General features: G+C 51.3%; 1 protein-coding gene across 3 annotated transcripts in view; it reads left to right on the top strand.

Annotated features, from left to right (window-relative positions):
- The window catches only part of LOC140398254 (otoancorin-like), a 164,977-nt gene that overhangs the window by 72,110 nt on the left and 80,081 nt on the right, over window positions 1–12,786 (top strand). For all 3 annotated transcript variants that reach the window (XM_072486700.1, XM_072486699.1, XM_072486702.1), the window contains 3 exons: window positions 1,052–1,107; window positions 2,941–3,046; window positions 11,059–11,177. In XM_072486700.1, coding sequence (XP_072342801.1) covers window positions 1,052–1,107; window positions 2,941–3,046; window positions 11,059–11,177 — 281 coding nt within the window. The remainder of the gene's footprint in view (window positions 1–1,051; window positions 1,108–2,940; window positions 3,047–11,058; window positions 11,178–12,786) is intronic.

Below are 12,786 nucleotides of genomic sequence, written 5' to 3'. Positions count from 1 at the left end.
AGGTGCCTAAGTGCCAAGGGGAGTGCCAGAGTACCAACCCGCCCTGTCCCCGACAACCCGGGGGCCTCAACTCCCAGTGAGACCCCCCCCCCCGAGGTGCCAACATAACGAGTTCATGACTTTGTGAAGCAATACCAAATGGTGCCCAGTTAAGGCCTCATTGGCAAGGCCGGTGAATTCCGGGCTCCGGTTGAATTAAGCGAGTACATATTTCAATGAGCCTAATGGGGGTGCCCTGGGGGGATACCAATACTAGGTTCAAATTGGGGTGTTAGTGGTCTGCGCAGCTGCATGGCTGCCTTGCCGGGTGCGGTAACAATCCATGCCCGTCCACCCTGACTCCACAGCCCATCTCCTGGTCACCCCCCCAGCCCTTGCAGAAGCCCCTCAACCAGCAGCACAACTGTCAGCAAACTATGGCGATGTTGGACATCTTCCGTATCCCCTCTCTCTCCCTCAGCAGCCGCCATGCCGGTTTCACAATTTTTGAAAGCACAAGTGAACGGCGCCATCGGGAATTAGGCCCATCGGAGGCGGAGAATCGCGGAGGCCACGGAGAATATCGGGTGGGCTAATGATATGCAAATGGCGCCTACTGTATGTGCATTCTGGAACGCATTGACGCCACTGTCAAGGTGTTGGAGCATTGCGATTTTGCGTCAAATCGGCACCTGCTGCAATTTCAGTGCCGGAACCAATTCTCCCACCAACCACCTTTCCCGATTTTGACATCAGCTAACGGAGAATCCCGCCCCCTTACTTTACTGTTTAAAATGCTACTAGTTACTGTGGTAAGCCCTCTTGGCATGATCAATAAGATTGTGCTGTTATTTTAATTGCTATTTGCCAATTCCCAAAAATTGACAAATCTTCTATTAGAAATTGCTACATAATTATGAATCTAGATGATAGCCAAAGGAATTTTCTCTCTGTTGTGTTATGTACAGTTATTTTAAAAGGAAAGATGTCATCTAATGTTGTTCTGAAATGAAATTATTTTCCGATGATGCTCTCCTTCCGGAAACAAATGACTTTCTTTCTAATTTTCTAGTCTGCCGCTGTCATTAATCGTGTTAAAGACCAACTCAATGATGTTAAAAATATGAGGTGAGCCCAAGACCTTTCTAGCCTGCATTTTAGGTTTATCAATTTGAAGGATTTGTTAAAGAAATTGCTAGTTTTTTTGATTTAAAGAATTGCCAATGTTATTTTTGTTTCACTGTTGATTGTGTATATGCATTGAATAAAGTTAAAACTACCCATGCTTAAAGAACAATAATAACTTGAAATATCTATAGTGAGGTTTCTGTCAGAAACACATCGAAACATCTAATATACAGTAAATTACTTTACAGTGTGCTAACTATTATTGTGTTGGTAGTCATTTGTTCATAGCAAGGTATTAAAGTCAGCAATAATAAGATTGATTAGTTAAGCTGTTTGGGGAATACTGTGGAAGCCCAATGAACTCCATTCTTTCAAATAGTACAAATGGATTTTTTAATGTTAATCACAGACAAACGAGCAGCAAGACGAGGCAGTATTTTTGTTGTAAGGTGTATGGTAGTCAGTTCGTCTAATGAAGAGGTTCTGAGTCCTGAGTAGTTTAACAGTAAATATTTATTAACTATTGCTAACTATAAGTACAGTAGAAGATCTAAGCTAAGAGCTGCTTCCATGCTTGCTTCCATACACTGCTCTGCCCAGTACAAAACTGACCTCTAGGTTTGGGTCATCAGTTCCTATTATGCACAGTGTGGACAGTGCTGTCCTCAGTTCATGTTAACCCTTTTCTATGCCAGACATTTAAACTACAATTTTTAACGACTTATCTGAAGAACAGTACCTCCAACAATGTGGCACTGCCTCAGTGTGTGTTACACTGGAAAACCAACTTATATTTTGACCTCTAACATCAGGTAATTACCCACAACCTTCATTGTCAGAGAAGAGGGAGCTGCCAACTGAACCAAACTTACAGACCAGAACATTTCATGATACAAATTCTGGAATATTGCTGAAAAGAAAGACATGTAGCTGAAGTTTTTCCTCTTGCACTCATCAGGACAAATGCAAGAATGACAAATTTCAGATGAGCACTACGATTTATATTACAGCAGAAAAGGGTACTGATTGGTTGGCAAGACAACTCTGGCTGAGGTGCTGTCATGCAGAAAGCAACAGCAAAATTGCAAGACACCCAAAGCCAGCGGGTAATTAAAAAAATATATAAGCTTGAACATGTTCCTTCTGTTTGCAGAGCTACCTTCATCATTTAATGCCTCCAAATTAATTCTTGTTTTCTACTCACTATCCAATCTGTCCAGTTCTCCCCTCTCCTTTTTCAAAGGCATCAAATGTGCCAGTGTTATACTTTCCGGTTACACCCAAATTCTTTAAATGGCTATTTTCTCCGGCCTGTGTATGAATGTATGTCACTTTGAGCAGGTGTAAATGAGCCACATTAGGAGCTTGAGTGATTATTTTAAATTGGTAGTTAGTGCAGCTGTTAGGGCACTCAGGTTTGTTCAGCAAGTACTGCCCTGTTGATTTCTCCTTGACAACTTAAATAAGGCAAGAACTATCCATACTTAAAGAACACAGAATCCCTTGCCAACCAATTGTTGGTCTTTTTTCCTGTGGTATAAATTCTTTGAAATTTCTCGTGTTCATCCTGACGAGTGCAAGATGAAAAGCTTCGGCAATCTCTCTGTCTTGTATCAACATTCATTGGATGTATTAAAAGTGTGTTTATCTTGTTTGAAATTCTTACGATTCCAAGAGGTTTTAAAGTAGTATTTCAACATAATTTTGTGGCAATTGTTATGAAATCTTAAACTATGCAATGCGCATGAAAATATCAATTAAATTTTAATATTAAGTTAGAAGCAGTGCTCATTTACGTTCTGATTGAATTTATTTTTCTATTTCTTATTGAAGTAAAGTGAAGACTGTTGTCAAAGGAATTCCATGTAGCCTCATTAACTCACTGAAGCCTGATGTGGTGAAGGCACTTGCAAATAATCCCCTTGTTTCAAGTAATCAGGTAGGTTTATGCCAATTTGACATTCCCGTCCAGTTCATATGATCAGGTTATAGAGAGGTTAAAACACAGAACCCAACTATTGAGACCTATTGGTAAGCAATGGTATTTATGCTCCATACAAGCTTCCAACTTAATCAAACTCCGTTTTACCCACTTTTCCGCACAATCCCCCTGCTATGTGCCTGTATAGTTAGCGGTTGAAAATCCTGGTTCCCCTTTCTCCCCGCAACCCCCTCCACCCCCCCCCCCCCCCCCCCCCACCCCCCGGGACACCAAATCGGGATGCTCCGGCACCTCCGGCATCATGGCGTAAATACGGCACCCGACGCGCGGCGTGAAAGTACAGTAGGCATATCATTTGCAGGCCCCACGCCCGATGCTCAGGGGCCTCCGCGATTCACCGTCTCTGATGAGCCGAGTTCCCAATAGCGTGGTTCACTTGTGGTTCTAAAAATCATGAACCTGGCGTCCTGGCTGCTGAGTGAGAGTGAAGAGGTAGGAAATGGCATGGAGTGACTGTGGGCTACCTGCCTGGACACCGGCCGTGCTGGCTGCAGCGAGTGGGTCCCTGCCAGGGCCGGTGGAGGGGAGGGGGTGTGGGGGGGAGGGGACAGGCCGAGCAGCTGGGATGCCCCCCATGGGGCTGGGACGCTGGCCAGGCACTGACCGCCATTACGGAGGCCATCTTGCTGACCGCCCACCCCGGCCCCTGGTTCTGTACAGTGACACCAGCCATATGGGTGTGCCCACCCCCGCACCCCCGTCACAGCGGCCCCCCTGCCCCAAACACCCCACGCAACCGGCAGCCACCTACCAGGAGACCATACAGGGCCACACCCACAGCAGCCCCCAGTGAGGGCAGTGCCAACCAACGGTGCCCCTAGCAGCAGGGACGGATGCCAGGATCGGGGGCACCGACGGGGCAGGGGTTGGGAGGAGGGGGTAGGGGGGATCATGCGTGGGTGAGGCCCACAGTGCCTACCGGAGCCACCATATTGCCCATGGTACCTGGGTGGACACGGCAGTATGTGCCAGTCTAACATGTTGGCCTTTCACCCCCTGCAGAGAATGGTTTTAGGACACCAACCTGTGATGCTGGCCGCCGTTGCGATGGCCGCAGCTCTGCAATATACCCTGCGGCAGCCAACAGTCTGAGGAGGAGGAGGTGCCAAGGGGGCACCGCATGAGGCCCTGCATGTACCGCAATCACATGTCGTTTGAGCACCTGCCAGACTGGACATGCAGACGGAGACTGCGGATGAGCAGAGAGACAGTGCGACACATATACCAGGTGGTGGGACACCTGGCACATTCGGGTATGGGGGAGGACACCCGCTCTCGGTGACCATCAAGGTGACAATCGCGCTCAACATCTATGCCATGGAGACGTTCCAGTTGCCGAGTGGGGACCTGTCTGGGATTTTGCAGATATCGGCGCATAAGTGCATTTGTGCCATCACGGAGGCTTTATATGCACAGGTGGACCAGTACATCCAGTACCATGTGGACCGCACCCACCAGGATGCCCGGGCAGCGGGTTTGCTGCCATTGACGGGATGCCCGGGTCCAGGGGCTGATCGATGGGATGCATGACACCCTACGGCCACCTGCGGATAACAGGTCGCTCTACACAGGAAGGGCTACCACTCCATGAACGTCCAGCTGATCTGCGACCAACAGATGCGCAATATGCACGTCTGGGCCCAGTACCCGGGGAGCGTGCACAACTCCTTCAAACTGGCACACTCGGTGAGCCCCGACATGTTTGATGGGCACCCCCCCGGTTGCGGGGCTGGCTGCTGGGCGACAGGGGTTACCCATTGCTGTCGTGGCTGATGATGCCTACCCGGAGGCCACAGACCGATGCCGAGAACTGCTACAATGATGCCCATACAGCAACCAGGGGTGTGGTCGAGAGCTACTACAGAGTCCTGAAGATGCGCTTCAGGTACCTAGACTACTCTGGAGCGGCCCTCCAATATGAGGATAGGAGGGTCACCCACATCGTGGTGGTCTGCTGCGTCCAACACAACATCGCGCAGCAGAGGGGCAATGTGCTGGAGGAGGTTGAGGAGTAAGGACAGACCTTGTCACACGAGGAGGATGCGGGGCAGGGAGACAATGAGCGGGTCATGGGGCCCGGGTAGGGATGGCAGGCCGCACAACGCCATCGCCAGGGCCAGCGCGCACGGGACCCCCTCATCGCCTCACGTTTCACCGACTAGGGGGAAGCGGGATTGCTGGCCTGGGGCACGGACACCACCATCCCAGACCCACACCCCCTCACTGCCCACACCACCAAACCACCCGCATGCACACCCCCTCCACAACACATATCTGCGGCGCGACGAGCTGGGGGCACTGGGCTGGCAGTGACAGCGGGTCTGGTCCATGGGATGGAGGATGATGACAACCCGCTTTGTGATGAGCTCCGTGCTCCACATCATATGACAATGTCTGACTCATGTACACAGCAGCACCTTCCACCAGGATGATCCCTTAATCCGAGGTGAGTCCATCACACGGTCCCGTCGAATCCCTGGGGTGGGGGTGCTGGGGTCGGTCGGGGTAGGGGGGAGGGAGGGAGGGTGGGGAGCATGGTCCACCCACCAGGCCTGCACTCGTCCCCCACCCCCCATTCCCACTAGCCAGCACTGACCGTCCCACCTACACACCCATCAGACAGCACCAAGGCAGGTTTCAACAGTGTTAACAGGAGTTTATTGTGAACAAATATACACAGTCTGTGCCCTTGTTCCTAACCGTGCCCTGCACCCATGTCAACTTAACCGGTGTCTAACTTTCTGGCCTTACAGCCCTAACACTACACCTAGGTTGTTCCCCAGATGGTAGAGCAGGAGTGGTGGCGGACTGCTGTGACTACTGCTCTGCTGGCAAAGGTCTCTGTTGGCGCGTCTTCTGGGGCAACCCGGCCTGGATGGGCCAGGCTGCTGCTCGGGCGTCCCGGGTGGCGTGGTGCCACCCTTTCTGCCCGCTGCCCACCAGATGCACCAGGGAAAGGAGGTGGGGTGTCCGAGGTGCTGCGCTGTTCCGGCACCTCCCCTGCAATAGTCACCGGCACGGGCCCCATCACCTCCTCTTAACTTGGGTCCCCGATAGCTTCCAGGCTACTCCATGGGATGGGGGTGCAAGTTGTAGAGGGTTCCATCTCTGCTACTCCACTACTGGGCCGATATCTGGGGTTTGAGTATCTGTGTGTGTCTCTCTCCAGCTGGCACTGAAACTTCAGAGGCCAGGGGATGCCGCACTGGGACACCTCCACGGAAGAGAGCACTGAATCAAGCCTGCCGTTTATCCCTAACCGGAAGCCTGAGGCTTATATCACACAGATATCCAGACCCCCACCAATGCCCAGGTGATTCTCTCTCTTGCCGGTGGTGCAACACCCACCCGGTTCCTACTTCGCTGGAGTAGCTTTCCCAAGAGAGAGAATAGGACACTGCTGTTTATTACCTAACCAGCAGCCTGTCCTGAGTGAATCGTTCAAGATGACCCTAGATTCTCGAACCCGGAATTAAGGTGAGGAGTATCTTAACAATGACTTGGTCAGAGATCGCTGGTGAGAGATTGAAGAATTTAAACGACTCCAATTATCAGCAAATCAAGGTTTATTGCAAAACCCAGGTCAAAATCATCAAACAGAAGAAATTATAATAAAATCTTAAACTCTAACACAAACTAAGTCTATTCAGAAAGTACTATAACGGACACAACGTAAAATCTTATTGTTACACAGTTTTAGCAATGACACAGAACACAAATCAAGTCCCCTTCCCCAAAGCCTCAACCACTATCAAGGTCAAGGGAGTTTCGCAAGCTGCTGCAGGGTACTTACAGTCACAGGCTGCAGGAGGTCAAGTCAAAGGTGGAGAGGTCAAGCCAAGCGCCCCTCAATCGCAACACAGCCCCTTTTATATCCGTTTTACCTGGCTTTTTCCTGTGTTCGGCCAGCCCCTTTTGCATTGAATTGGTAAGGTTTAAAGTTCCCGCTGGTCCCGCCCCCTTTGAGCCGGTCAGAGCTGTCGACTTCCGGGTTTTCCTCCCCCTTTGCGTTGTATCGGTCCAAGTTTAAAGTTCCCGCTGGTCCCGCCCCCTTTGAGCCGGTCAGAGCTGTTCGCTTCCGGGTTCTCCTCGCAGGTCCGCTCCTTCCAGCCAGGCAGACCTGCCGCGATTTGAATTTGGCGCCGACTCCGCCCCCTCCACCCAGTGAGTTCCTGCCGGTGGCTTCTGTCAGGATTGGAGTACCTCCCCCAGGTCCGCCTCCAACTTGGTTTTTTCTACCGTTTATCTTCAAGGGGCTTTTCCAGCGCAATATACTGAGCCCAGACAGTCTGCTTTTTGGGATAACAAGGTTAAGCTCTCTTGTGAAGATTTTCAAAGTCTTCCAGCTGCTCCGGAGATGGCTGCTATTCTCACCTTGCTATGTTGATGGGGTGTTAATTGGATTCTGCTCTGGTGGAGGCCAAGTCATTTACATCTGCATGGGGCTATGACCATCCCATTGTCCTGCTTGCAGGCAGGCCCCTTACAGCATTACCATGCCCCTTTGTCTGTGTTTTAATCTCATCTAGTTGTCTGGCTCCTTCTTCCTTGTAGCTCCTGGGGGGGTTTGTAAATACCTATGCCCCTACTCAGCTCAGCGGACCAAGCCTGCTGGGAAATTTGGTTACGTTCCCTTGGCTGAAAAGTGTCCAGTTTACAGTCTCTGGGTTTTATCCTTGGGCAGTCCAAAAAGGGCCGAATTGCCCGAAAACCTTACAAAGTGGAGCAGCCCCTGAGGCCCACCCGCCACCTGGCACTGTCAGCCCTGGAGGCCCTCTCTGGTCTCGATCGGGGTCTGCACGTTTGCGGCAATGGAGCACAGGGAGTGGACCATCTCCATCTGGGACTGTACCACCACACTGAGGGTTTATGCCACATCAGCCAGTGGCTGGGCCACATCCCTTTGGGTCTGGGGCACCTCCCTCTGGGACTGGGCCACCTCCCTCTGTGTCTGGGCCAAGTCCCTCTGGGACTGGGCCATCTCCTTCTTCACCTGGGCCACATCCTTCTGGGACTCAGCCACCCCGCCCAGTGTTTGCGCCACACTGGCCAGCGCCTGGGCAATGTCGTCGACGCTCTCAGCCGTGGCGTGCTGTGACTGGGCCACGCTGAGGAGCACCGCTGCGATGTCCAGGTGGTTCTGCCACATGGCTGCCTGTGAGAGGGCAGCCCTGTCCTGACCTTGGCAACCACCTGCACAGAATGCCCCAGGCCTTGCACACGGTGACTCATATCCGACAACATCGCCACCATTGCCTCGACCGCGAACCCGTGCAGTGTCGGCCTGGGTGGCACGTATGACTGGTATCATCCCCTGCTCCTGCACGCGGATGGACTCCTCCACCTGTGCCTGCAGGTGCTGGAAGCTGTCCTTTATCCCCTCCTCTCGTCCCCGGGTTTCTGACTGCACCTGCACTGTGGCTGGGACTGGATGTTCCAGGAGCCCGGGACCCGTCTGGGCAGCGGATGGTTCCTGGGGCTGGCCTGCCCTCCAACCATCAAGGACCCTTGGCTGCTCCTACCTCCACCTGCTATAACGGATGCGATGTATGGTGCTCACCCGATAGTGTCCCCGGAGCCTCTTCACTAATGTGCCCATGCAGAGATGGTGGAGGGTGTTAGAGACAGCTGTGGCGGAAAGTCTGTGTCCTCCACCGACCCGAGCTCTGGGGTCTCTTGAGTCTCGGGCAGAGGGCTGGTGTTCAGACTTCTCTCCCCCTCAGTGCTCTGCCATCCAGGGGGAACCGGGACTGGCAGAGGCTGAGGGCAGGGGTTTCCACATGGACTGGCCTCATCTCCGGCAGGTCCTTTAAGACACAAGATGTCATTTATTGCTAGAGGTCGTGACGGGACGGGATGGGATGGATGGGGGAGTTCAGGGGGGGTGAAGGTTGTGGGCTTAGGGGGGCTTGGGATGAGGGAGATGAGGGGGTGCGGGTTGGTGGTGTGAGGGGGGTGGGGTTGCGGGGGTGAGGGTGTGCATGTTGGGGGGGTTGAGGGGGGTGTGGGGTTGCAGGGGGTGTAGAGGGGATGTCCACACATGTGCCATGGGGTTCTGTAACTAAGCAGGTTCTCACTTGCTCGCCCGCCGCCGCCCTCTGTGTCGGCGCCTTCCTTTTCTTCGGGTGGCCGACCACGTTCAGTGCCCTCTGCTTGGGCACTGTGAGGAGCCATAGATCTGGTGATCCCCCTCTGTTCTTCTCCCACTCCCGGTAGTTGTGCGCGGCCTTCTCCTGGGTGGGACAAACACAAACAATGGCACTGTTAGACATTCCGACGCATGCAGCCGGGCGGTTGGAGAGATGATGGCATCAGTGGCCAGGGCACCCGGCCATTGCATCTGGCATGGGTGGGACAGGGTGGGGGGGTTGGCCAGCCCTGGGGGGGAGGGAGGGGCTGGGAGGGGGAGGGTTACCTGTGTGTGCGGGGGGGAAGGGGGTTGGTGCCAGGGGAAGGGGGTTGGTGACGGGGGGGGGGGGGGGGCAGTGCTGCCTACTCAGCCTGGCAATCCTGGGGAGGTTGTGCAGTTTCTTCCTGGACTGGAGGCCAGTCCAGACGACATTGCCCAAGGCGCTGACTGCCTCTGCTACCTGTGCCCAGGCAAGGCGAATGGCGGCGCCTGATGAATTTCCTCCCCGGCTGGGGTACAGGGCCATCCGCCTCTCCTCCACGGCGTCCAGGAGGGTCTGCAGCTTAGCGTCCCTGAACCGTGGCACTGCTCTCCTTCCAGCCATCTTGTTGGGTGGGACGGTGTGTGTGTGGGGGGGGGGGGGGGAGGGAAGGGTCGTTTAAGTGTGGAAGCGGCATGTGAGCTTCATGTGCGCCAATCACGGCTTCATGTGCGCCAATCAAGTGCTGACGAATCCGGCGCCGTTTCGCTTGGAGCCGGTTTGTTCCACGTGCCAATGGTGCTAGCCCATTTAGAGTTGCTGAATCGTTGCAGCTGTTGCGCCATTTTTGCTGTCGTACAACACCCCTGTTTCCACGCCGGCGTCAGCACTTAGTCTCAAAATCGGAGAAGCCAACCCCCTGTCAGAATAATGCACAATCTCTGGCTGTATTTCTTAGCACAGGGCTAAATCGCTGGCTTTGAAAGCAGACCAAAGCAGGCCAGTAGCACGGTTCAATTACGTACCAGTCTCCCCGAACAGGTGCCGGAATGTGGCGACTAGGGGCTTTTCACAGTAACTTCATTTGAAGCCTACTTGTGACAATAAGCGATTTTCATTTCATTTCATTTAAAGCTGCTTCTCAGCTCACCATCCGCCCACAGAATAAACCTAAATCTCAACACCTGACTGCTCCATCCCTTGGCTCGGCCCATTAACTATCATGTCTTACGCAAGTGAACACAATGTATTGATTTAACTATTCCGCAGGAAACCCTCTTAAACTGAATAAAAGTCCATTCGTCCAAACTTTTACAATGCTTTAATTGCACTTCTGGCTCCAAAAAGCCGAGCTATCTTGCAAAGCTGGAATTTGAAAAACACTACTGCAACCATCATACACACACTCAGCCAAGCATTTAACCCCTACTTCACCAAATGCATATGCAATATATCTGAAATTCCTACACTCATCACAGTGGGGATATGGAAATTCTCTCAAAGCATATGTATTGTTGTGGCAGAATATTTCCCCAATGAACATATTTATTATAAAACATTTCCTTACTTATTTTATATGAGTTGTGTTGTTTCTATTCAATTGAATGGAATTGATAAAGGTCTTGATGAGGTAATGGGTAAGTCATGGTTTTATATAATTTTGAACGGGGAAACATTTCTCGTCTCAACACATTAGAGTTCATAGACAGTGAATGGATACTATTTTCAAAACTGCTGTGTTGATTAACAATATTATAGCTCTTTAGAGCATTGACCATGTTGACAATATCTCCCTTTTACATATCATTGACATAATGATGCTGTTCATGTTATTTATAGATTCGCTGTTTCTCTCTCAAATTCTTCAAAGACCAGAAAGCCAGCAGACCAAATTACTTCAACAAATTGACAGTGGATGATATTAACAAATTCTTAGTTTCCTACATGGTTTTTCAACCGTAAGTAATGTTACTTTCTTCATTCAACCACATTCCTCACTTCAAAATTTAAAAAAATGAAAGAAACCATATAATCTCCCTTTTTATGCGATGACTGGCTTATTTTTCCATTCCATTTCATTCTTTACACATCCAACGACAAAAGCTGACTTCCTGAATCTTTGTTTCCAGCATAAGGCCTGAAGCATTTAAAGTTCTCTGCCAAGACGAGTTGGCTCATATCGCTCGGTTTCTTTCATCTTACTGCATTCAAGTCAAGTGGGAGGAATGTTCCTTTGACTTCTCTCCTATGTTATGATCCACCAGGAGGCCTGTGAATAAAATCACTTACATTTCTCCCTTTCTTTGGGTTCAAGAAACCTTTTCCTGATATTCTGAAACTGAACAGGTTTCGCCATGTGTAAATGAGTTTGAAACGAGTCAATTGATGCTCGTTGTTTCCATTCAAATGAGCCTCTGCATTCCACAAATTGATTTGTCCAGGTCTAACTCGCTTCTTCAATGGCTGTAGCCTTTGGATGGGATTCTCCGTCCCCGCAGTCCAGGCGTGGCAAGTTCCTGTCAGCAACGGATTTCTCCATTCCCACAGCCGGCCAATGGGATTTCCCATTGAGGCCACCCCCACACGTCGAGAAACCCGCGGGTGTGGGTGCGCTGCCAGTGAAGCAGAGGGTCCCGCCGACGGAGAATCCCGCAGTTTGCTTTTCCTTAAACTGTGCAAGTCCGCTTTGCCTTAAAAAAAAAAACCAATACATTGCAAAATCCCTTCTGTGAAGGAAGCACAATGTGCCATATATGCCTTGCCCCCAGCAAGCGGAGACAATAAAACGGAAAAAGGTTTCGAGAATGCAAAAGACATTGACCTCAGTCAACGGAAGCGATTCCAGGAACAGAAAAGGCTGAGAAAGCTGATAGTAAGAGCTGCAAGAGGAAACTTGCAACGGATATCAAAATCAACAAAGAAATACTTCTACAAGTGTCTTGGGAAAACGAGGATGGGTGAAAAACAATGTGGCCGATTTGCTAATGATGATGACAGGAGAGATGAAAGTAAGGAACTGGAACAGGTTGCGTCGGTATTGATAGTAGGAAAGGGACTGACATGCCAGACATTATGAAACAAAGAAATGTCACAATTCTTCAGAAAGATTTCAAAGTGTGGTAGCGAGCCGGAACTGCCGCGAGATTCCCGGCACTCGGCCCGGTGAGGCCGGTAACGTTATTCAAAATGACTTGGTCCACTTAACGAGTCCCCACAGGCTTCTCGCCACAACTGAAGGCTTGCCAGCCGATTTACCGGGTCCAGGCTTCCCAGTCCCGCGCTAAGAAAGTCGAGCAGCACTTAAGCAGACCTTGTACAATGAACCCCACTCAATTCGCAGCCATGGCGCCAAGACGATCGGCCACAAGGTTTGGAAACGTGGGCATGGGGAGACTCCTAGACGTGTTGAAGGCCAGGAGGGTTGTTCTGTTCCTCCTAGGGTCCCAGATGGTGAGCGCAGGGCAGCCAATGCCACCTGGGATTAAACTGGCAGCGGCCGGCAGCTCGGGAAGCGTGTCCAGGAAGACTGGCCTCCAGACTGGCCCAATCACTGAGGAACTTCGCTGA

Source organism: Scyliorhinus torazame, chromosome 21 (genome assembly GCF_047496885.1).
Source record: "Scyliorhinus torazame isolate Kashiwa2021f chromosome 21, sScyTor2.1, whole genome shotgun sequence".
Lineage (NCBI taxonomy): Eukaryota > Metazoa > Chordata > Chondrichthyes > Carcharhiniformes > Scyliorhinidae > Scyliorhinus > Scyliorhinus torazame.
Note: the sequence above shows the minus strand (reverse complement) of the source record. Positions and strands in the feature narration are given on the sequence as shown.